Raw genomic sequence first — 25,667 nt, 5'->3', positions numbered from 1 at the left:
TGGATAATTGGCAAATGCTGGGATAAAGGTTAATTAAATTAAATACTTAATAAAATAGAACCACATTTGGCTAGACAAAAAAAAACGGTTTTCGGAAGCCTCTTTTCATCATGCATAAATATTATGCAAGTGTAATACGGCACACCGAAAACACATTTTGTTGAATATTAATTTGGTCTTAATATACCTATGTAATTTTTTAAATGCTTATAGTTCCATGTTAATTGTGACCGAACCGTGATTAAACCCTTTTTAATTTCTGTCCATATATATGTAGGTACACCTACGCAACACAAACAAGTCATCATCTTTATTCGAGAGCTGCTGAAAATCACTACTGCATTTTTTTTATTGCCGCAAATGCTTAATCCTTTTCAAGTTTGGCTCGGGTGGAGCACATATTCTCATGACATTTCACTATTTTGTTTTTCTTTACTCTTTTTTTCGCCACGGGCTAACTTCATGGGAAGAGACTCGGTTCTATTTAAAAGCATGCACGGGGACACGGGTCCAACATGCAGAGGCTTTGTTGAGAACTCTAATCTATAATGTGATGGGGTTTCTACCAGAGGCCATCTAGCACTGTTCGATAAAATAACAGACATGGATGACCCAAGGAAGATACAAAACTATCGCAAATTGTATTGTGTTTAACTAAAAAGGGCTATTGGTAGTAATCATGTTAAATGGAATGATTCCCTATTTGCCCACAATAGGCAGCGAGAGGTAACATCAGTGAGATGAGGCTAGGAGTGTAGAGAGGTGAGACACCGATTTTACCATCGGTGGTCCGGAGCGGGTTTCCTCGTCATTAAGCCATTAGAAACTCCTCTCTAGCCAGCCAGTTAAGGCAAGAAAGAGCTGGGAGTCCCCTTTAAGAGTGATCCCCTGGGGCATTCAGGTTCCGTTGTGTCGCTAATCACAAACAGCTCGCCACCAGCTGCCCTGCGGATGTATGCTTCAGATACATTTAATTATTGTTTTAATAGTTTTATTTTTTGTTTTGACTATCAGTTTAATGGTGTGTTCCTACTGACGATAAATAAATTATTTCTTTCTTTACTAGTGTGTCCATATGGATAACGGTTAACATGGTGTTTAACAAAATAGTATGTAATAACATCGGGGTACCTACATATGTTGCAATAGTAACTGCACCGGCAACTAATTATTTTTGTGCCTCTTGGATAAAATTGTCAGTATCGACATTCACTGTTTTTCAATTTCACTCGAAGGTTGTTGTTATTTTTTCAAAATGTGGCTTAAGGTACTTGAAGGTACGTGACAAGTAGCTTGTTCGGTAACTGCGTTAAGTTAGTTGCTTATTATTAGTTATTGTACTTTTTTGCCATGCTTCTAGAATGTTGGCGGTTTTTTGACAAATATGCACCATATTTTAACAAATACATTATCTTTCAGTCAATGATAAAGCCATTAGTGACGAAATTTTGTGCTACATATGTCGTCTGAGTTCTGGCTGGATAAAACCACCAATTTATGATTTAATCTTCTGGCTAAAGTGGCAAAACAGCTACTAATACCACTTTTCTTCTGTGACCTTTGTTTTTGACTAACTTGAACTCCCGTCATTTATTGGATAGCTCGCAAATACTGAAAATAGCAGCCCTTAAACTTTATCTCCAGAAAAACAGATTTTATTCTGTTCATTGTTTCCATTTCACAATCATGATAAGTAAAATGTGCGTATGCCATTCAGTAAATTACATTTCCGAAAATAGCATTGAGTTTTTCCGTTTTCCCGCTCATAGAGATATAAAACTTAGGGTCAATGTTTGTGCTATCCTCTGTACTTCCTAAATCGCCGTGTATGGTGTATAATTGGAAAAAAGGTAACATGTAAGTTCACTTTTCACCCTTACGAGATATTTAGAAATGAGGGAAAAAACGGATTCATGTAAATTACCAAGGGAGCTTTCCATTTTATTTTTAACATGAATTCCACTCTCTTAGGGGTAAAAATTTGGAATACCCAAACCTGGTGATAACATTCCAAGATTTTTCGTTGATAATGTTAGTCTATTACGGCCGCAAATGAGTCATCCTCGCCTAATTTGGTGACGAGAGACAGGCATTGCTCAATGTGACAATTTAACAGGGTGTTGCGCACTTTTTTGCAGTCGCTGCAGATGTGGCAGGAGCACAGGACGGATGGATTCTGAAATGACCTGCTCCAAGACTCATTATACGTTTTACCAAAGAGAGCACGACGAAACTCCTTCCAACATTAATTACAGCTCGAAGCGGAAGCCTCCATCCACCGCGACTAGCGAGGATTTTGGCATTCAGCTCCCAGGATTTTTTTTCAGGATCCACATAGGCTCACAAGCTACTTTTCATGGCCCAAAGATAAAATGCTAAAAGCTAAAAGGCTCGATGGTCCGATACACGATGTTTCCGACCAAAAAGAAGCCCCGACCATCGGAAAATATGACGGCGGCAGATGGACCTCCTTAATTCAGCATCAAGCTGCTAAGTGAATCCACTGACATTAGAGGTTGACGCCTACGTTCGCTAGAAATAAAGATCAGAATTACACTTTTTGGCAATTTTATCCCGAGATATCACATGGATAAAGTAACTTCTTACCGAAACCCACCAACTCCGATGTGAAATCCTGCTGATGGCGCCTTTTCTACTTTTGTAAGCCATCAAATACGAACCTCTCATTTTTACACAGGAAGAGTAGAACCCTGAAAGACCCTATAACGATCGGGTTACCATAGACGCATTTCGGCTAACTGTGAATGTAAGGTAAATCAGACAAAACACTAACAGTTACAATAGTCTTTATCAGGTTCACACACAGGTTCTTCTCGACATTAAAGATTGTTTATTTTTATTTTCTAAAACATTTTCAGATGATACGGGTGGGGATCTGGGCAACCGAAGCCACAGGCAACTTGATCTGATGACGCTTGCAGTGCATGGCATGCACTGCAGTGCATGCACTCATATAGGCGGCTTTTAACAGCGAGCCGGTTTCATCCCTGAAACGTTAATCCCCGAATAGGGAAGGATTTTCATCTAAAACTAAATTGAATATTGATATAATTCAAAAACAAATACTTGTGACTAAAATGAGAATAAAATGTTTCTGTTTCCTTCAAGATACCGTAAAACTTCAGCACCAAGATTGAGCACAACGATTTTTAAACATCATTTTGCGTCACCGAAGGTCATTCGTAATAAATATTTAACGTATTTTTTTATTAGGTAAATTATGCTGATTTTGTTTCCTGTATCAACGTGTTTTCAATTTAGTTTAATGTAAGCAATTTCATTATGTGTTTATTTCGTAAATTGTAAGAAGTTATCTTGGAAAAAAAATATGTGAAAATTTTGTATGATGGTTTAATTTTCCAGGTACTTTTTTCATTTCCTTTCTCCAAAGCTGGGCGGTATCCATATAACTGGGATGTGTACCTGTCATGTAAGTATACCGTAACTGGCATAATAAATACGTATGTATGTAAATAAGTGTCATAACCATCAACAAACATTAAAAATGAGAAGATTTACCTCGGTTGGGTTAAGATTTGAATACCTATACCAAAGTACAACCATGCTCCCATTCGAGTCTAATTACTTTGCCTAACCAACTTAATAAGACCTAAGCAAGCTTCTCTTGCCTCCCACTTGCTATGGAACCGCTTGAAGTGGAACATATTTTTTGTTACTCCTTTTTGCTATTTCTGATTAATTTCGTTGCGGGTTCAGGCAGTTAATTGTTTCCCCTGGGACACACCGATCTGTTTCATTGTAGATCCTGGATGACAGGAGTTGCTGACGGAGTTAACGAGCATGTGTGGCGGGTTAGTCCCAAATAAATAAAAATATGACGTTGGCAATTAATGTATAAGACACGAAATAAACTGAAAGGATGGGAAGGTTAGAATTAAGAAAATAGGCAGACTTGTTAAAAATGTATATTTTACAAATAAATAGAATTTCCTTTTCAAAAGAAACATTGTGTATACAACAGCCTTATTAAATGCGTTAAACTGTAATCGGTAACAAAATATTTGGCTGGACAAGGCCTACAAACCATTGGAGGATGGATAACGACCTTATGTTAGCGGTACTGGTAACTCAAAAGGACCCTTATGTGAATGGAATAAGACTGATTTTAAAGAATCTAGAGCAGTTTTGAGTTAGATTTCTTAGTTACCACCAACGCAAGGTGCGTCATAATTATTATTGAACATAAGGATCTGCGTGCACTAAATATAGCAAAGAAATTATATCTTTGGATATTTAACAATTTTTAAACACTAACTTTTGTATTTATTTATATCATCATCTATTTATAAAATTATTTACTGTTTTATAAAATTGGTATAATTCCTTTGCGAGGAAGACTACTTCGGTATACAGGTTTATCTCTCTTTAATATTATATAGCATTATTATCAGATTGGTGACTATCAAAAATAATTTATAGAAGATATATGTATACAGGTACAATCAACAAAATTGAATCTTGGCCCTTTGGACGCTGGATCCTACAAAAACAGCAAAGATTTACCTCTTCAAATGGTCTAAGAGCCCGTGGACCCCAGACCTACGTTATTTTATGAAAGCTGATAGCAGATACTTCTAACATAGGTGAGAACAATGGTCGATTATGGGGTTAGGGTCATGGTGGCTTTGGCAGATAAACGGCTCTACAGGTGCCTTACTGCCTGGCTCTTACTCTAAAACTATTTCCAATTAATAGAATTTATTTTCTTTTAAAATCGAGTGCCGATTTTTTTTAGGATTGTGTTATTTACTTTCTTTGTGCAAATATTTCTTCTGTAACAAATAGTTTATCATTTTTATGACATAAGAAACATACCATGGAAATGTATGTTAACGCCACGGGTTAACGCGAGTGTCGAACTTTTATGCATATTCGAATGTCGGGGTAGGTCATGATTCAATTTCGTCGATAGTACATTTTAAAATAGTTCTAGTATTTTTTTTATATTTAAAACTATCGAGTATAATATATAATATGTTTGAACTACCTTGTTATAGAATATATTTTTGATATAACTTAAGGTTTTGTCGCCATAAAACCGAATGCTGTGATTGGTTGGCCAAAAGAAAACCACCGATCATAGCATATGACGTATGCTGGCAACTTCTTGTGTTGATTAACGCTTTAGAAGTTGCGGGTCAGTGTCGTAGTAATCTTAGCTTTATTTGTGCACACGTCATCAGATAATTAGGCCTATAAACATTAATCATTATTTATTTGGTTTCTTTACAGACGAACACTGTCGATGTATGCTCAGTTATAATTACTAAACAACAGCTGTATTATAAATTAATATATTTCCTTTAGCCAAAGGCTAGCTTATGATATAAAATGCAAAACTTGAGCGTTAATATTACACATGTCATTTATAACTCTTTAATTTTTCATATACATTTTTTTCTAAAACAATAAAGTCGGTTATATGTCTATAGAGAAAACCTAAGACTACAAATATGAATAAATAAATTAAATTTATTATAAATAATGCTTTTCTAATTCATTATTATTTTTATGTTGAAACGAATGTTTTACAACATGGTTGGTAAATTCTCATTTAGTCGATCCTGTAAACATTTCAATTATACTTGTATAAAAGACAGATTTAGTTTTTTTATTCAACACAATAACTTATAAACTAGGAACAGAAACTAAATGGCCGGCGAGCACATAAGGACGATCCAAATTCTCAGGACCAGACGAATTAAGCCTCTTAAGACAACCAAAACCTCAGACGTACAAGGACTATAGTCGTTAGGTATCCGAGACTTGTTTTGCCTTGCGTCAGGCTAAGGCTGCGAAACCACCATGTAACTATCGTAAAAAAAGTCTCCACAAATCTATGTAATGAAGTGAATGTATTAGTATTTAAGAACATCAAACGTCTTTACGTATCCTTGGTGAAAACGCAGACTAAGGACGGCTAAAATTAACAACGTAATAGAATGGAATGGAAAGTAAAATAAAATAATTATTAAAACAATACTTAGTAATCTCCGTCGACAAAAACTTGATGTTAAGACTACTATAGAAATAAAATGCTGAATTTAATTCAGACACAATATAGTTCTCTTAAATAGAGTCGAAATTAAGACTCATTTAGTAATCATACTTACTCTTCTAATGCGTTATAGCATTTATACCATTTCATAATGTATACATGTGGGTATATATAATTTATTTATATTACAAAAGTTTTGTATAGATAAAATTTACATATTTCTACTTAAGCATCGACAGCTGAAACATTGGGTTTTATATCATGGGCTATAAACATTTTTGTGAAAACTGTAGCACTAAGAGTGTTTTGGATTTAATCTAATATAAAGGCCAAAGTTGAACAGCATACAACATCTATTATTTTTCATGTGGCGTGGCGCGCTGTTTTTCAAGAACGTGGTGTGTATGCAAAAACGCCCATGATCACGGAATTAAAACCTTCTGCACCTTCACATATAGACGAGCAGTCATTATACGAATATAGACTGTGCGTCACGTGCTGCTGTTAAGATTTCCGCATGAGACAAGCAATAATTGTTCAACTAATATACTTTTCATAAGTCTGGGTGTATTTTGACTGTGATTTGTGTAAGAAGAAATTAAACATAAAACTCCTTAGAGCGAGGTTTGTATTATTGAAGTTGAAATCGTCGGTACTGGTAAAACATTGGCCTTTCATTCCTCAACGGAACTCAGACTGTGACAGTTACACTTAATCTTAAGACAAATATAAATAAACATCAATAAAATGCTTCACAAATCCAATATACATAAATTTATAAATATAATTTATGATTGATAGTAAAACAATGCACATTACAGTAGAATTGGTAAATTCGTGAAGGTTTTCAAATATAAAACTAACTACTCAAACATTCTTATAAACAATTTGCTAAGTCATTGAAGTAATTGTACCATTGCACAAACAATCATAGTGAGAAGTAAAAGCCCTGTTCCCGCTGCTGCCAGTAATAAGGCTAACTCTAAAGAGGTTTTTAGACCAGAATTCATAAAATAAGGAAATAAAAAATATAGTGCCATTGTCATATCCTTTTGATGATTAAGGTTTAGCTTAATGTTTTAAAAAAAAATAGATGTCGCTAAGTCAAGTAACAGACTGAATAATCATATAGCAAATACACAAACGGTCAAATCCAAAAAGCCTTTGATATCTGCCTGTATCATTTATACATTTCGCATAAAATCATTTTTTTTTCTCGAACCCTTATTTCATTAATTGATGTTGATAAAAATAGCAATAGTTACTTAAGACGGTTAAATAATGGGCTCACGAAAAAAAAAAAAAAATTAATAAATGGAAAAAATATGTTGGCACTATTTTCTTGTGTAATATAAATTTGAACTTTTCTTGCACATTGTGAAATGATTTCACATCATCTGACTACAGATATAACAGACAATTAAAAGTAATACCAATCATTGGATCTAAATCTTGGTGTTCTCATACAAACATACACTCATAGTATTAAATAAAGAACTACTGATTTATTTCAGTAGTATATTTGATTTGAAACATTTATGTTAGACAAATCAACGCACCTTGTTTAACTTTTTTAAGTAGTTAAAAATGCAGTATAATTAATTATACTCCCGGATACAAAAACTATACATGAACCTTATCAGAGTTAGGCAAAGAAAACACAGTTTTGTAACTAAAGGCCCAATTATTTCAAAATGACAAACAGTTGGGAACAGGGCTTATACTTATTATTTGCTACTTAGTTATAATTGAACTAAATAATTATTTTTCTGCCACTCGCTTCGGAGGCGCCTTGCCTTTACTGTAGAACATGTCTAGGAACAAACCTGGAAAGAATGGAAAGCTTAGTTAGGTAAAAAATATATATATTAATTGGCATTAAAATAAGACACATTAAATGTTACAATAAATATGGCTTTTAATATTTTTGGGACTGAAGTAGAACAAAAGGCTTATTCAAATCAAAGGATAGTGATGTTACTGAAATTAAAATAGAATCCAAATTTTAATATGAAACTTCAAATCTACAGGACTGACATTTGTTTTTGATAAGTAATGTGACTGACTTTTCAGTTGAATGCATTTGCTTGATTTATCAGCAGTAGCTGATGTGTGTAGTCTACCGCACGAGTTTTGTTCAAGTTTGCTATATTTGCAATATTTCTATTCAACAATATCATTACAGGAACCCCAGTTTTTTTACTCAGGTGTGAATTAACCTTAGGCTCGTCCAAATTTGTCAAATATAATAATTTTATAGGTACTTTGTTTAAATATCTTCGACAACTTCAATTGTATTTTAATGAATGCAGAAAATTGTATGGATTTAGCTTCGTCTTAACGAACTCGTCTGTTTTCTACCAGATAAGTAGCACCAGTAATATATACATTAGGAGTATTAGAGTTGTATTAGATCATTCTTAATCTTCATCTTAAATATTGGTAGTTTTTAGGATGGTGAGAAAAAAAGTATTGGGATCCAAGAAATGAAGAAAGACTTTGCCCAGCAATCGAAAGTAATTGTCATGATAAGCTGGAATAAATCACTATTAGTATAGATATCACCTCCTTAGGAATAGGAATATAGGATAGGAAAGAGGCAAGAGTTGTCGCATACCCATTTAATTCAAGAATTGTCGACAGAACCACTGGATTTCTGTAATCCAGTAGTTCTGCCGAGTTTTGTTTGACACGCCGAGTAAATAATAAAGACAAACATGACGAGGCGCGAGCCAGACTCGTCGGTACGTAAAGCGCGGTGTTGCAATGATACACCGACGAGCTTTACCGACGACTCATAAAACCGCGGTTTTACTCGCTCGTCGATCAGGGCCTTTACGCATCTTTCATCCTGACGTTTCTAGTAAACTTAGCAGTGAGATAAAACTGATTTTATATATCTATAGCCATACCTGAAAACACCAAGATGGCTCCAAGCCACTGTCGTGGTATCAGTACGTTGCCAAACAAGATGACTGATGTTAACACAGTGAAGAACTTCCTCGTCGTGGTCACCACTGAGCAGGGAAGAGGGCCGTACTCGGCTACCTGTAATGTAAATAACGTCTTTAGAATGTCCTTGGTTAACAGATACGGCGAGAAAACTGGTAAGTACTTTTAAAGCGTGTCGCAAAAATGATGAGAGAAAATAAGTTTGTAGGTGTGCATATCTTTCAGTAGCATCGTTTGTCTCTTGTTAATTGTAGTCGTGAGATTCGTAGATGTTTGATGACTTGGCTTCTATGCGAATACAATTTGAATATCTGAGGTGAAAAAGGTAACTGTTGCAACAGCTAATCAAGTGCGTCATCAGGTCAATCAATGTATAGAATTTTTTTATCAATAACAATAACGTAATTGTTATCTTAGAACCACGTAATGTTTTAATTAATCCGATAAGGTATATTACCGAACCATTACATTTCATATTTCCATAAATTACGAACTGTAGGTAAATCCTTACTTTAGACGGTCGGATTGACGTTGATAACGCAGCAAGAGTTTGTACATAATATTTTTTGTTATTTCTTTTAATTTCTCAACCATATCCGTTATCGAGCGGACGATTGTTTTAAAACATATCGGAACAAATTTGAAAAATATTGAGGCCAAAGAAATATGTATTAGCCGCAATGGAAGAATACATTCCATTTTACTTTAAATGTAGTCAGCTGCATATGTTATAGACATTTTACTTTTATTTCTTATCTATTACATTACAGGCACGAACACTGCTATGCAGAGTATTCTCGTATTCGAAAAAAAGTAATTTTTAGCCTTTGCTACCTTTGCCTGTTTCATGCTAGTGGTGGCAAGGCATCATTTTATTATAGACACAAATTACAAATTAGAGTATATCACAGAACATAAATTGCAAGCGAAATTGAAAAAGCTTCACCAACTTGAATAAAATGTTATACAAAATATTTAGTTGGTCTGGGCATCGGCTACTATTTATTTTAGTGATCTCTAATATTTATAATATGTAATGTTTAATTGGAAATTGGAAATAATTTATATGGCAGACCAACAATTGCAGCAAATCAAAGTCACCTGGTCCCAAACTAGGCAGATACTAAGCATATTAAATGGATAATTAAAAGCTACATAATAATATAAAGATACTTACCATGAAGAATATGAACATTTGTCCCATCGCACCTACTACGGCGAGACCAATGAGGTAGATTATAACCTCTGGGTACACCGACACAAAAGTGATGAACTTGAATATTTCACCGCTCAGCAATACTCCTACTGACAGTATTAAAGTCGACCTGAAACAAATTAACAATTTTATTTCGAAAAATGTTTACATAATTAATATCAGATCAAAATTGATCAAACCATGTAAGCACGAAGAAATAACAAACATACATACAAACTGTCGCCGTTCTATTAATAAATGCGTCTCAATTGACAAAATTAGATCGCTGGGCATGCTTAATTAATTAATTATTCACTTTTGTTACAATTTTAAATTCGCAAATGGCATGATAATATGCAAACAATATATTTTAATGTAAATAATTTTATAAATACTATAAATATTTGGATTATTCGTGGGATTTATTCAAACATGTTTATTCAACAATCGCTAAAGGCAAATAGCAAATTCTCCTACATTTGAATAACACACAAGATGCTGGTTGTTTTAAGAAATGAGAATGTTTTGTGTATTAGAAGATAACTTTGTATTACATACCACCAATTAGTGTTCAGCATCATAGCATAAGCAGAAGGCGAAGACTCGCTCTTGATACGTTCCTAAAACAACACACAAAAACTTTAGCAAGACATCTCGGTAGAATCTGTGGCATTACCCAGTACAGACAAATATTTCGTAAAAAGAATGGAATTCTAATGTTAAATTGTTATGGAATGTGAAAAATCTCATGTATTTATAGAACCAAAAATCTTTCTAGATTATGTAATTTTTTTCAGAATACCAGATTTTACAACAGGAAAACTGTACACTCATAGATGAAGTTTCAAATTCTACACACTACAGTAACAATTTTGGAACAAAATAATAAGCAAATGGTGACTAAATCCTTTTCACTAAAAACATTTGATAACAGTGAATTTCTCATTAATAGTTTAGTACTAGAACAGGTAACTTCAAATTACCTGTACAGCTCCTGTCAGGCCGTCCATGGTGAGTGAGAGGAACAGTAACATCTCTCCAATACCAAGTCCAGAGGAATCATCTTGAACCTTCTTGGCGCCTTGATCTTTGTACATGAACAATACAACACCAATCACTATCAATAGGACGAATAGATACTTCTTCATTGGGTAAGACTTGTGACCGATTAGAACACCAAGCAGCATCACTGGGATAGGTTTTGCTGCCTTTCCAACTACCTGTAATATGTAAAGAAGTGTGTCCCTTTATAATTGTAGAACATGTATGGATAAATTTAATCTCAGGAACATAAGGTATAAAAGCAGAGAAAACTGATATACTTATTTAGGCACTGGCAGCACATAGATACTGCTTAAAAAAGAAACATAATTTGGTTAAAGATGGTTTGAATAAAAAGGTGCTGCACTATGTTGGTTTTTATGCCATTTTGTAAAAGGAATGTGGTTGCAGATCTTTACCTGTGTTGGATAGTTGATCCATTGCAGAGCCATATTGGAGCACACCATACCGAGAAGGTAGGTCAGGGCTGATGAGAAGTAATACACCTTTCTTGTTGAGTCGGCTTCTTTCTTCCATGATAGCTGAAAAGCAAAGGTAATTTATTATGTGTTTTCTGTACTATCTCGGTTCTGTGTCTAAGCAATAAACTTGGCTTATACACCCAAGTTGTAATTTGTTCATGAAACTGTTAGTACTTATGGTTTATTAATATTGAAATACAAGATTTAGTACTGGCTAGAAAAATGAAAATGTAAAGGACTTTAAGGTAATAATTTATTTTAAAAGATACTGAATTCAACTAATACAATACCTACAAATAATAAATAAACAAGGAGTTTTAAGGAGGCTTAGAATATTGAACGCAACTTTTAAAGACGTTTCTTTAAAAAAAAGTTGATCAATTCATTCAATAGTACTCACCATCAACAGCTGGACAAATGTGTAATTAACGATGCACTGTGTAAGCACCAAGGATAGTGTACACGTGAACTTTTCATTATTTTCACCGTACTTGCTACGTGTAATTTTCTCTTGTAACATAGCGAATACAGAATAACATACAAATATCGCACCCGAGTAAACAAGAAACCTAAATTCGCTCCTAGTTTTAACCATGTTGACGAAGGTGTTATGCCACACGAAAACTGTAAAAAAGGTTTTAATTAAATTTATTGTAACAACATTCCAGTTGGCTGCACAGATTTGGCAATCGTTCTAGTACTTTGATTTCATTATAAAGGTTTCGTATTCAAAAATTAAATCTACAAACCTTTATTAGGTATTATATGCCAAAATGAAACTTGATTTTGATCACTTTCTGTAACAATTTCAATTTTTGGCTCGTAACTTGACATAGATCAGTTACAAGTGTCTAAACAAAAAATGCTTCAATTTGATACACCGAAAGCCTGCAAGGACAAAACGCCGATTCGGTGTACTTGGCTTTCTCGCTTACTCAGCCTTAGTTGGAACGAGAAAGGCAGTATGAACTGTCATTCGTCCACGTGTGCTTGTGACATGGCTTGACAACAAAGTTCAAAATGTACCACAGATAGGTATATAATCTAAGACCACAGAGGATCAAACATACCTTTTGTCTTCTTCATACAGAGTACACAGCGATATAAAACTAAAGTGCATGTCAAAATTAAAGACATTTTATTTTGGTAATTGTTGTTAGGCGGATTTATTATTAAATTAATTATTAATATTCGGATAAGCCGAATAGTTTCTGACCCACAAGTCGTGAATTGTTCCGAGAAAATTGAACTCACGATGATAAATAATTAAGAAAAATAGAAATACCTAAATTCTCGTAGAACTAAAATGATGTAGCGTAAATATATTAAATCTATGGAGTTATGTAAAATTCAAGTTTTCTGTTTCCTATAAGTAAAATAGCTTGCAGTTGTAGTTCCAAAAATAGGAAACTCGAAAAAAAGTTATTTTTCAGTAAAAATGTTCATCTTTAGTGTGTCCTTTATTCATACTTGCATACAAAAATTATTAGAATATAACACAGATCATACATATTATAATATAATACACAGCACATAGATGATCAGATACTTGTACAACTGCGTTTAGGTCTTGAAAGAGGTTAATTGAATATAAAAATAAAAAAAACATTGTTTCAATTAATCTCTAGAAACATTTGAATATCATGGAAAAAAATATTTATATATATTAATATTGTACTTACGATAGCTTAAAAAAAGTTAACAACAAACATTTTATTAATAACTCAAAAATAAACTGCGCTAAAATATATCGCGACTATGGTATCGTAGTCATGAATTAATGAACTTTTATTAATTATGAATCTTTTTCTAGAGATACATGGACATTTTTTTTTAGTTTTTAACGAACGCATGTCTACAGAAAAACGGCATAATTTTGCGACTTATTACATGGCTTATTCACCTAATAGGGAAAGACGCCCGCCGCTTTTCCGAAGCGAAAACCAAACTCCGTCTACTTATCTTACTTTGGTCTTATAGCTAAAACACAATTTATGTCATTGTAATTGGTCTTATAAATTTTAATGTCTGTAGGAATTAAATACTGTAGGAATTGATATTTTTGAAGCTTATAAGACTTTAAAGCTCCATCTTTAGTTTATAGCTTAGATTCTGGTTAGGTTTGCCATATTGAATTTTAAATCAAAGTTCCAAAAACTAGATGGCGCCATGTTCGTCTTGTTTTTGACTGTGAGTAGGTACTCCTGTGACAGTGAATGCAGGCCATGTCGGTCCTGACCTCTAGTTTACCTAGACTAAAGAGACCTACTATCCTAAACTAAATAGAGTTTGGAGATAAGAGCAGATGGCTCTACAGTTGATGGAATCTCTTTAGTGTTCAGAGCAACATGTCACCAAAATGTTTAAACATAATAAGACCTTCATGAACAGAATGCGTTTTTAAAATTATCTTCAACCACTTGTCAAAATTTAACATTTCAGTAGCGTGTTCCTCCGTAAACGATTGTAGTAGCATTGATATCATTATTTTCTTGCTATTCTTTGGGACCTGTTTTGTCAAATGTGTACTCTTTGTGTATCCGTATAACCTGGTACCAAAATCGGACTCAGCTTTTAGATATTGTCTTCCGTCCGATATGGATATCGAAACGGATAGTGAGTAAATCTAAGAACTTAAAACAGATAGATAGTCTAGAGTCTGAGAAAGGACTACGGCAACTTATTTTTAATCTATTATGGCTTTGAAATTTGGGTCAAATATTATTTTCGAGGATACGATTTTTGGGGGAAATGGCTAGTTGAAAATGGAGGATTAATAGGCTTAAATATTGTTTATTTAAAATAACGTCATTATGTGCACAGCGGTTTTTGGATATTTTGATTTAAGGAGGGGTCAAAGGTTTCACGAAGCAAATTTGACTCAAATATTGCATATTTAAACCATGAAATATCCGTTGCGGAAGTAACTCTGTAGTTCCACCTGTCTGTTTCTCTCTGTAAAGTGAAGTAGCGGCCAACAGCTAGTCATATCATATTCTGTTATAATATATGTGCTTGGAACATCGAATTAGTGCCAGCTAATCCGAGAGCAAATGAAAGTCAAAACGTACTGTGTTCAGACACCTTATTGACCTCACTGACTTGGCATATGTGAAAGCCCTATTGAGGCAACGAAATTTCTTAAAAATCTTTTACACTGAACTACATTTTTTTTATAATTCTGCAGTTCACATTTAACTTTACTTACCGTATTTGTGGGCTGTCTAGCTATCTGTGTAGTTAATCCGTACAAGCGCCATCTAGGTGAAATTATAATGCAGACCCATTAACGAGTTTCTCTGACGTAAGCGCAGTTATAACAGAGGGCGCTGTTACTTTAAAGTCTTTATAAATACGTAGAGGCCCGAGTTTACTTTCTAACTCCGACAGGTGGCTTTGCCTTATTGTTTCCTTTTTCGGAACTCATGGACCCTGGATTTTCAGATTCAAAGACTATGATGCCGACAGCCAGAACGCCAAATTGCTATTTTGTTCTTGCAAAATGTTAGTGTTTTTGTTGGCAAGATATTATTTAGCTAGCAAATGCCGCTGTGCTTTGGTACAAAGTTAGATGACATTTTGGACAAAACGACACGGTACCTATAAAATACTCTATAATGTATTGCACTCAGGTTAAAATTTATTTTGAAGTATGAGTGAAGCCTAAAATGTGCCGAACATAAAACATGTTCCTAATTCGTAATTTTGTTACCCTTTCCTAAGATGCCAAGCTTTATTTATTGAAAATTTATTGAAAAGCATACATAACATAGAGATATACAATGAAACAGGATCAATTTCGCATTATACAAACAGGAAAGACGTAAGCCGCACACATTCTTAACGATTCGTCCTCATCCTGTCTTTTCTGTTTATGTCGCGATGCTTATACAAGTTTATGAAGTTAAAATTTGGGCATTCTGCGAATCTCAGGTCTTTTCTGTTTGTTCTGCCCCTAAATATACATTATATTCATACTTAGTGCATTCATTCGCAGAGCAATACACGAAAAAACAGATGGCGCTGTGATAAAGTATACTATAGTATACACACATAATATATTTACTTTAACATTTTTTAATCGTAGCGGAAGTTGGCTGGAGCTATTTTTATATTTATAGCGCAATCTTTGCAAATGTTTAAATGTTGATGAATTCTCAAGGTACGACTTACCTGAATTAAATGAAGTCAGCGCCATCTGTGCTTGCTACATGATAAAACTATGTTTAAACGCAGTTTGGCATTCGCTTGGAAGCGTTATTCAAGTACAAGTTTTACAATAGAAAATATGAAATAATGTACGTATTTAAAGACACACTATTTTTTTTTTAACTTAACTACCACTTACTTTCACCCATTGTTGTAAGTTGTGATTTGTGCATTTTATTACAGTGGGCGTAAGTATTATAGGATGAAATAAAACACAAGACATTTTCACATTTAATACATCAACATCAAAAATATTTTCTAAAAACCTTACGTTAACTATGTCTAAACTCCAACAACAATTTAGTAAAACGGAACGCAACAAAACGCGCTGGTGATAATGAAGTAAATACTAAAAGCAACTCTATGTTGTAGAGCAAAGGTTTACACTGCCAACACGAATTATGGCCTTCGAAAACATAAAAAAAATGCTAAAGCTATGATGCAGATTATACGTAAAAGGTTATTTTATAATGTTAGCAATAATTTTATCGTGTAGACAGATAATTTCCGGTCAAAACTAATACTTGAAGGTTAATGCAACCAAAACTTTACCCGTAAATGGATTTTACGAAGTTCTTAAGTAACTATTTTGAGTTCATGTAAGTTAGTAAAGTTTTGTTCAACTTGTGATTAACTTGTGTTTTGTGTTGTAACAACTTTAAAACTTTAAAATATTGTTCGTTACATGCTCCCGAGTGTTTAATTGTCGTGAATTACAATAACATTTGCATAAACACATGTTAAGTTGTTAGTGATATTACATGACGTAATTGCGGCAAATTCAAGTGTTGTAACAAAAGTTAATTCTCTACTATGACTCATGGTCGGGATAACAATGATTTCTGTTGTTCTAACATGAACTTGTGTTATTATTACTTCACATATTTGTTGCAAGATGTGACCTTATCTGTTCTATGATACTCCACCAGGTGCGATACCCGAAAATATATTTCAAAGTAAGTTAAAAGTAATGCTATATTTATACTTGATTCAAAAGTAACCTTTTTTTAAATTACCTGTCTCATTAGTACCAAGCGAAAATGATATTTAATTGCTTTATATTTAATACATGTGACAATTCCAATAAGATTCTAATTATTTTGTTTATGAAGTAGGTACGTACATTAACGAGTATTCTCATTATAAGTTATTACAAACTACGAAATAGTGTTAATACAACAATAAAAACAATTATGGGTTTACGAAGTTAAGCAATATTTCGTAAAATGCAAGCACAGGTACCTATCGTAACTTCGTAAGTAGGGTTGCCAGGCGATCGTATAAAGCCGGACATAGTTAAGCTGTGTTTTTTATTACATGTAAGAGTCCGGTTTTTTTTTAGATTAACGTGGCATTCGATTTTATTTATATTTATTATATTAGAATTTAAAAAGATTTAAGTTTACGATTTTACTATTGTTGAAGTCAACGAAAAATCGTGTACAACTTTATAGGGTGTCTGGCTAATTTTTAATGTCCTGCCAATCAAGCTGGTCTATTGGCCTATTAAGTTTCGTGATTCGGCAACCCTACGCAAATAAGTACTTTACAAAGGCTACACACATAGTAGTGATTTAACATCGCGATACTGATAACTTCAAAACCACTTGAATAAACATAGAAATACATAAATACAATAGAGACACAGTAATAAGTACATTAATATATCTACTCTTATATAGTTAAGGTAGGGACGTGGATTTCTTACAGGAAATGTAGAGGTACGCACTTAATTACGAAACCTGCGGTATCGATGTTGGCCGATTATTGCGCATTTATGCTTTATAGAAATGTTTACAACATGTTTTAGGTAGGCAAGGTGCCTATTCTACTTATTACTTGGCCATTTTAATGCGGTTATATAGGCCATTAGAAACATTCAATTTTGACTACAATTCTAAAATACGTTTTTTTTCGATTACCCTTAACTCCTTATCACAGCCATTCACAGTCATAACACACAACAAGCCTTTATTTTTTACTTGTTAACGCATCGTAAAGGTCATTAGAGCTTCTTTTAAACCACGATATCAATCACCCTACCTAATGCTACCTAACTAGTTTTGGGAATAATCCCATTCACAACACCGAAAGTCAATGCTTATAAGCATGACAAGGAATGTACGATTATATAAAGGTATACGAAGTATTTAGTATTAAAAGTATATAACTATCGCTAAGACATGTTAGACCGATTTGAGATGATAAGGTTTTATTTCAAATCGGTCTAACATTAAAATATCTGTTGTTCTGAGCCATTCTTGGCCATAAAGAGAGGTTCCCAAAAGAGTAGTTTAGGCCTCGTATTTGACTTATCTTTTACTATTTTGGCATCTGGTATCTTTTATTTCTGTGTTTAGTACTGAAGTCTCCCTTTGTACGCGATACTCCCACAATCCTGAACGTGCTCCATCCATCATTTTTACTACCTCGTCATTTCGTGGCCCTATACGGCCTTATCACCGTACTATCTTCCCTCACTTCTAAAGAACGCCCGTTTATCGGGTGCGTTCATGGCTATTGGGCTACTAACGACTTAAATAGCCGTTCTCGGGTACTTGTTAATATAGGGGTTCAAGAATAATTCTTCATGCTCGTAAGATCATCTTTTCCTTTTTTACTATCATTTTAAGATGACTCATTAGCTTATATTTGTAGTTTTATCGGGCTCAGTCCGATGTAGATACCGTTTTTAAAATACATTGGCAGATAGTAAAATCTTTCTATCTGGACCAATGACAAAAGTCAGTCTTCCTATTTAGGCCAATATCAATTAGACCACTGTGCTTATCAATCGCGGAAATCTGTCATAGTCAGTCATTAATGCCTACCGTTCCACACAAATTGGAACTATTAGTTCCTAGAATCCTCCCTGCGATGACATTATTTTCCTACATTAGGTCACTTTGGATTCACTTATCCTTACTTACAACCTAAAACACCGAGAATAATGGAATATAAATCTATCTTTTTAAACCTACTTTTACCTTAACTTAGCTCTGCATTATTCAACTAATAATGATAAACTGATTTGAAAGTAGCAAATCTTTTTCAAATCGGTCTAACATTATTTCAAATTCCGTTCCGAAAGAGATTCCAGAACTCCTATTTAGGCGTCGTTTTTGTACTTCAGCCTAAAATACATAGTTCTGATATTTTCCTTCTATTTTGACTTCTCTCATTTCATTTCTATCTTTATTAACCAAGTCCTTCTCTTGTACGTATAGTACCACAATTCTGAACATGGTTTACCCATCGGTTATGCTTTCTCAATATCAAAGTCCTTATTACTGAGCTATTTAAGCTATCTTTTCTTTACTCGCCTAAAAAGTTCTCGTGCCTAAGAATCGACCATGAGTCATTGACATTGCCCATGATCGATTCCACACGAGGTTTTTGCGTGACTATTTAAGAAGTTAACAACAACTTACGTCTGTTAGTTTCTTAAATGGTCTCCTGACAACCAGCCCTGCTCATAATGGCCTATGACAATAACTAAGTTTTTAACTTTTCCAAGCTACCCGTTTACCATGTCTAATGATTCTCCATTCCTATACAATCTCTCAACCATCCTGAACAAGGTCACCTTGACTAATTAGCCTTACTAATATTTAACCTATTGAAACACCAAGATGTTAAAAGTACACCAAGAGATCAAAAATACACAAATTAAATGGAATATAACCTAGACTTCACTTAAAATAAACTTTGCTAACCTCGTCGCTTTGCCTTATCCTAACTGCTCTGTCCTGTAAGTAATAATGTTAAATTGATTTGAAAGTAACGCTTTTATAAAATCGGTCTAACATTATTGCATATACTGTTGCTCTGATCATTTGAGTTTTATCTCAAAGAAAGAGATTCCAAAACTCAAGTTTAGACGACGTTTTTGTATTTCCGCCTAAAACACTTCAGTTATGGTATCTTCATTCTACTTTGCTTTTTTGCAAGTCATATACCAATCTTATCTTACGAGAGCTTACTTTGTAATTCAAGTACGACTTTTCTAAACATGCATTTTCCATTATTTCTCAATATCACAATCGTTTTAACCAGATCTCTTTTGGAATTCTTACAGCCGTCAAAATACTCGGAAGCTTAAGTGTGGCTATTTAAGAAGTTATCATTAACTTATGTCTAGTAACTTCTTAAACAATCACTATAACAACCACTTTATCCATATTCCCACTCAGGAGAACTAAGCTCCAAACTTTTTCCTTTTTATTAGACCTACCAGTTCCAGCGATCTACGTTTCCTGCAATCTCTAAACCATCCTCAAATCACCTTAGGTCTACTTAACCTCTGTAAAACTTAACCTATTAAAACACCAAGAGATCAAAAAGAATATAACCTACACTTGACCTTCACTGAACTTTGCTTACAGTAGTCCTGACTTAACTTACTCCTATATTAAACGAATTTGAAAATGAATTATCACACCATTGTCAAATCGGTCTAACATTATCACAAATTCGTTGCTCTGATTCTTAGAATTGAATCTTATAGAAAAAGATTCCAAAACTGGAGTTTAGGCGTCGTTTTGAGACTTTAACCTAAAATACATCAGTTATGGTATCTTCACTCTATGTTGGCTTCTCGCATCTCCTATACCTGTCTTATTAACGAGTCCTTTCTTTCTACCTATAATGGCTATCCTAAACATACATTTTCCATTATTTATGATTTCTCGATATCACAATCGTTGTCACCACATCACTTCTTGAATCCTCAAAGCCATCAAACTACACAGATTTTTGTGTGGCCATTTATGAAATTAACAATGATGCCTGCCTACTAATTTTTTAAATAGTCACTGCTGCATCTCGCCTATCCCTGTTTCCAAACATGAGAACTAAGTTCTTCGCTTTTCCTACGTAACCAGTACCAATGAATCATGCTTCTGATCTCTAAACCATCCTAACCGAGGTCACCTTAGATCTACTTAACCTTCCTAAAATATAACCTATTGAAACACCAAGAGATCAAAAGAATTATAAACGGAATATAACCTATTCTTTACTTTCATTCAAGTATGCCTGCTGTTGTCCTGCTTAAACAGTCTCGTATGTCAAACATATTTGATAATAAATTATCACACCATTATCAAATCGGTCTAACATTGTTACAGATTCTGTTCCTTAAAGAAAGAGATTCCATAACTCAAGTTTAGACGTAATATTTTGTACTTCCGCCTTAAATACTGAGTTATGGTATCTTCATTTCATATTGAGTTCTCGCATCTAATTATCTTATCTATCTTAGTCCTTAGCCCTTTCATTGTACGTATAGTACGACTTTCCTAAACATGCTTTTCCATTATTTAAGCTTTCTCAATATCACACTTATTATCACCGTGCTTTATAAACTATCTTTTTCTCAACGCTCGAAAAATCTTTCGATTTTCGAAACCCACTCCTTCGAACAGAAGTTTTTTCCGTGGCTATTTAAGAAGTTAACAATGACTGATGCTGCATAGTAATTTCTTAAACAGTCTCTGTTACAGCCAACATACTTATATTTCCAAACAGAACAAAACTCTTAACTTTTCCCATTAGTCCTACCAATTCCAACGATCCACTTCAGCTTATATCTACTTAACCTTCCTAAATATTAACCTATTAAAACACCAAGAGATCAAAAATACCATGGAAAGGAATATAAGCCTATGCTTCACTTAAAATTAATCAATTTCGTCTATTGTAACTGATTTCAGCTTCAATAGGTATTTGTTACACAGATACTGATATTCAAGTAATCTGTAAGCATTTGTTTTAATGCGTGATAACACTCTAGTCAGTTTGCTCAGTGCCTTTGCAATGTCGCAATGTCAATGTCGGACTAAACTACGTATGTATGTTTACGTAGAACTGCTTACTGTGTCTAGAATTAGATTCAGAGTAATGGCCGGTAGTATCCAACAACTTTATAAAGTCAAGATATGAAATCGACACAGAATGCCTTGAGCAAGAGTGATGCACAATACCGAAATTTCAAATCCTATTCGAGTCGGTAGCTGCAACAGTCGTCTATTTGACTTGCCGCCTTTATGAGATCGTCGTAAATATTTGTGTCAAAAACTTATTTGTTCCGAGTCTTGTGTGTGAGTAGATACTCGCGAGCACCTAAATATCGTGCAACGTCTCGTAGCCTTGGCGTCGAATTTACTGCTACGCAAAATCAAGCGTTTCGCAATGTAAATGAGTTTTGTAGCTTATTAAACTGACAGTACAGTTGAAAAGATATGCTTAGTATTATGTAATGGCCAGAGAGTTTTAAAAACATATGGCCCTGATAGTTATTATGTATTTCGAGAAGCAATTATAACCGTAATTACGTGTTTGCTTAGTTTGACACGTCAGCACGTGAATTTGTAGTTACAGCGTTAGCGTGCTAGTCTGTATTAATTATCACATCGCGTGTGTTTTTGTACCGTAGGTTGTTTTACCTTTTAATCAATCGAGTCATCCTATCATCGTGCATTATAAGAAGTAGTTTTGCGACCTAGGTACAAACTTGCCCAATGACTAAAACGCTGTTGTCTATGTTCCTAAAATTGTGCTCCCTTAGTCGCCTCTTGCGACACCAACGGGATGAGATTGAGAGGTCCTATTCTACGCGGAAACCCCACGACCGATTATTTCTGAATAAGGAACAAAGCTAAAAGTTTGTTACCCCTTGATCTCAAATCAAGTTAATTTTTGTAGCAAAGCAAAAAGCTAGTGCTTAGCATTTGCTTGCATGGCCAATTTAGAAAGAGGCCTCGTAGTTTTGTGCGAGATTTTGTTCTTAGCGAAACTAGGTAACACATTTAGTCACCCATATTTTCACTCTGACCTTTCCATTGGCGTAATTGTTACCCAATGGCCCGCTACCTTGTCCAATGCGACCCGAAGGTGCCTATCCTTATCCTAAGATATTACCTAAAACACCAAGGATAAAATGGAATATAAACCTATCCTTAATACTTATTTTCCTATGTGTTTTTCTTCCACTTTCTCTTTCATTGATTGTTTTTTCCGTATTCCAAGTGGTTTACTTGAAATACGGTAATTACAACTGCACCCTTCAATAAATCACTCTCACATCTGTTACCTGCCTCTGAATAAACTTATCATTCTTGGCACTAAATCCTCTGTAAAGACATTTATGAAATGCTTTTGCTTTTCCACTCATGCCAAGAAATCGCCTCCGAAAGTCCCGTTTGTCGAATCTCCGGCTTTACTTCACTTATCACGCCATCCTATAGTCTACAGATATCCTATCCTAACAAGGTGACCTTGTCTTCTTAAACTCTATGAAACTAAACACTCAGATCGGAATATAAATCTAAAATATTAAAATTACCCGTCTTATCCAAAGTGACCGTAACCTGTCCGTCTAATGTTTGGGCCTTATTGAATTCGACATGATTTGGTATTCTGTTCTGTATTTTTTAAATGGAATCGCCTGTTCAAGCATGATACTCAAAAGCACTGGATGGCAATTACTCTGTCCATTCAATAGCTTCTGGGAAAACCTGCATGTTTCATAATAACATTCGTGCGCAATTTCCTGTAATATTATTTGAGGTTTATCAATAATCGTTGTTATACACATATTTGTTTAGTGGTTATTTAGTAACCCTTTCGTGACAGCAGCATTTGCATGTCGCTGAATTCGGTAAGCTCATGGAAATTTAAATTCCCACCCAATTACCACTCATTACGCTATCGATTTAAAACTGTGTTGTTCCTAATAGATCAATGACTATCTATTCTTTTGCTAGTTCCGTATTCTAAACTTCATGCCCATTGCAGCCTATGTCAGCTTTCACCATTGATATTTTTTTAGGAGTAATAGCACGAGCCAGCTACCACTTATAATGAAATGTGTATTTGTTTAAATCTACGTTTCATTATAAGTAGTAGCTAGAAAAACTACGAAAAAAAAGCCTAGGTGTGATTTGGTTACTGTAGGCTAAATAAATAAATTGTTTGCTTCAATTACTACTGGTCAGAAACGAAAGAGTGCTTGTAAGTTTTAGAATGCTCTCTTATCGATTAAATCTCAATGCTCTAGCACCGTATCCTAAACCCAAGGATCGAAGATTTTTGCGCAAAATCAAAACTAGGAACTCCCTTTATTACTTAATCTGGTTAGTTATTTTCCTTGACATTTTAAGCAGTTCGCCTGAGAGTTTGCTTCGTCCTCTTCATACTGTGAATCTTGATAAGTAATGCCATAACAAATATAAAGATGATTATAATAAGTGCTCTCCTTGGAAATGGCCTGTTCATGGAGGTAGCCACATGGTGATTTCTGACACGCTTAGGCATATTGGTTTATTCCAATAAACTGCCCTGTAAGAAGAGTCTTACGGTTACCAAAAACGGTTGCAAGAGTAATTCATTGAGCGCTTATTTATCGTCTTCAAATAGATTTTTATTGTTGAATGCATCCTTTAGGCAATTTTTTTAAAACCTGACAAATCTTACAGACTTTGCTTCTGCTAAGCTCAGGGCTCAACTTCTGACTGTTTAATGATAACGGGTTTCCAATTAATTTTTTAGGACATTATGTAGATCTTTCGAGGCAATATTTTTATGTATTCTATTATTCTTTAATGTCAATGGTCTGTAGTTTGTTTATTGTTTTTTGGGCAATCTAATCTGTTCTCCTGAGATCATGATCATGCTTTGTTCTCTTCAGGCTGTGAATTTTAATAAGAAGTGCTAGGACAAGTATAAAGATAATGATAAGTACTCCTCTCCTACGGATGGCCCTGTTTATGGCCCTGACAATAGGGTGATTTTTAATGCGTTTAGGCATGTTTCCTTATTGTTATGTACTGTCCTATCAGAAATGACTAACGATGTTCAGAAGTTTATATGAGAATAATGTGGTAAGCCGAATCGGTAATTTTTCCTACACACGAAATTTACTTGACCAATTTTAGAATTTACTATCTTCTCTCGTTAATTTCCCATATTGACTGTTTAAATTCACTGATGTAAAGGAGAAATCTTTGAAACCTTGAAGTATAATTATGGTTGCGAAATCCCGAATATGGGCTTTTTATTACTACGAGTGGTTTCGAATAAAACTCCTGTAAAGGTACTCTTAATTTTGAGAACTGTTAACAAGTTAATAAATCTGGGCTTGTTGATATTTTAACGACTGTATCGTATCACGCATAAGTTTAAAATTAAGTTATTTTTTCAAAACATTTCCTTCAATCTTGATCATATCGGTTGTAAGTAATAACTCTATATAAACGTACGATCTGAGAATGCGCTGGACAAGGAGGTTTAAATCATGCAATAGGTTGTTCTAGTTTAAATCCGGATTTTTACAATCACCAGTGCGTTTTGAATGTCCCCTTTATGAATATATTCTCTGAATAGTAATAGCAGCGGGGTTTTAGTTCATTGCAGCTTTCCGACCTTCTTTTTCTGGATTTGAGAGTTTCTACAAATATCGAAGTATACAATTCATGTCTAGACCATATAAAAATGTAGTAGAAATTGATTGGGCCTAGACGTCGTTTTTTGGTGGATGTGTCCCACAGGGACCGTTGTGGTGTCTCCTCCTTCTCCGGCCGACTCCGGCTTGCGCTCGGCTCACTCCAAGGAGACGTCAAGATTTCTTCTATACCCGATGAATTCTTTGGTGAAGTTTAACCTGAAAGTTATTATATTGTAATTGTTAATTCAAAGAAATTAAAATTGTGCGTTTAGTGTTACATAATATATTATTCTAAAATCATCA

The 25,667-nt window shown here is 34.3% G+C and overlaps 2 protein-coding genes and 1 long non-coding RNA gene across 15 annotated transcripts in view; 1 reads left to right on the top strand and 2 right to left on the bottom strand.

The window, feature by feature from the left end:
- Positions 1 to 3,933: 3,933 nt before the first annotated feature.
- LOC113504113 (solute carrier family 35 member B1 homolog) lies at positions 3,934 to 12,649 on the bottom strand. The gene is made up of 8 exons (XM_026886238.1): positions 12,460 to 12,649; positions 12,111 to 12,334; positions 11,648 to 11,770; positions 11,171 to 11,407; positions 10,746 to 10,807; positions 10,170 to 10,317; positions 8,953 to 9,088; positions 3,934 to 7,866 (listed from the first exon to the last, which is right to left on the bottom strand). The coding sequence occupies exons 1-8, from the start codon at positions 12,542 to 12,544 to the stop codon at positions 7,802 to 7,804; spliced, it is 1,080 nt and encodes a 359-aa protein (XP_026742039.1). The 5' UTR covers positions 12,545 to 12,649; the 3' UTR covers positions 3,934 to 7,801.
- A 2,848-nt stretch (positions 12,650 to 15,497) lies between these two features.
- Positions 15,498 to 25,667, top strand: part of LOC113504335 (coiled-coil domain-containing protein AGAP005037) — a 269,885-nt gene continuing 259,715 nt past the window's right edge. For 3 of the 12 annotated variants that reach the window (XM_026886599.1, XM_026886595.1, XM_026886593.1), the window contains exon 1: positions 15,499 to 16,875. The gene's annotated coding sequence lies outside the window, so the exon portion shown is untranslated. Of the gene's footprint in view, positions 16,876 to 25,667 lie in introns of all 12 variants that reach the window. The other 9 variants (XR_003401555.1, XR_003401554.1, XM_026886600.1 and 6 more) reach the window with 5 other exon arrangements.
- Positions 25,169 to 25,667, bottom strand: part of LOC113504340 — a 44,659-nt gene continuing 44,160 nt past the window's right edge. For both annotated transcript variants that reach the window (XR_003401557.1, XR_003401556.1), the window contains exon 8: positions 25,169 to 25,580. This is a non-coding gene — a long non-coding RNA (uncharacterized LOC113504340). The remainder of the gene's footprint in view (positions 25,581 to 25,667) is intronic.

This window comes from Trichoplusia ni, chromosome 21 (genome assembly GCF_003590095.1).
Source record: "Trichoplusia ni isolate ovarian cell line Hi5 chromosome 21, tn1, whole genome shotgun sequence".
Classification (NCBI taxonomy): domain Eukaryota; kingdom Metazoa; phylum Arthropoda; class Insecta; order Lepidoptera; family Noctuidae; genus Trichoplusia; species Trichoplusia ni.
The sequence above is the reverse complement of the archived record's forward strand: the minus strand, read 5'-3'. Positions and strand labels throughout refer to the sequence as shown.

Bases quoted from the DNA above. Each gene is read 5' to 3' on its own strand.
- LOC113504113 (XM_026886238.1), bottom strand. From the start codon at position 12,544: ATGTCAAGTTACGAGCCAAAAATTGAAATTGTTACAGAAAGTGATCAA. The intron at 12,335-12,459 runs GTTTGTAGATTT...CCTTTTTTACAG, and splicing joins GCATATAATACCTAATAAAG to TTTTCGTGTGGCATAACACC. The intron at 7,867-8,952 runs GTATGGCTATAG...CATTCTTTCCAG, and splicing joins AGCCATCTTGGTGTTTTCAG to GTTTGTTCCTAGACATGTTC.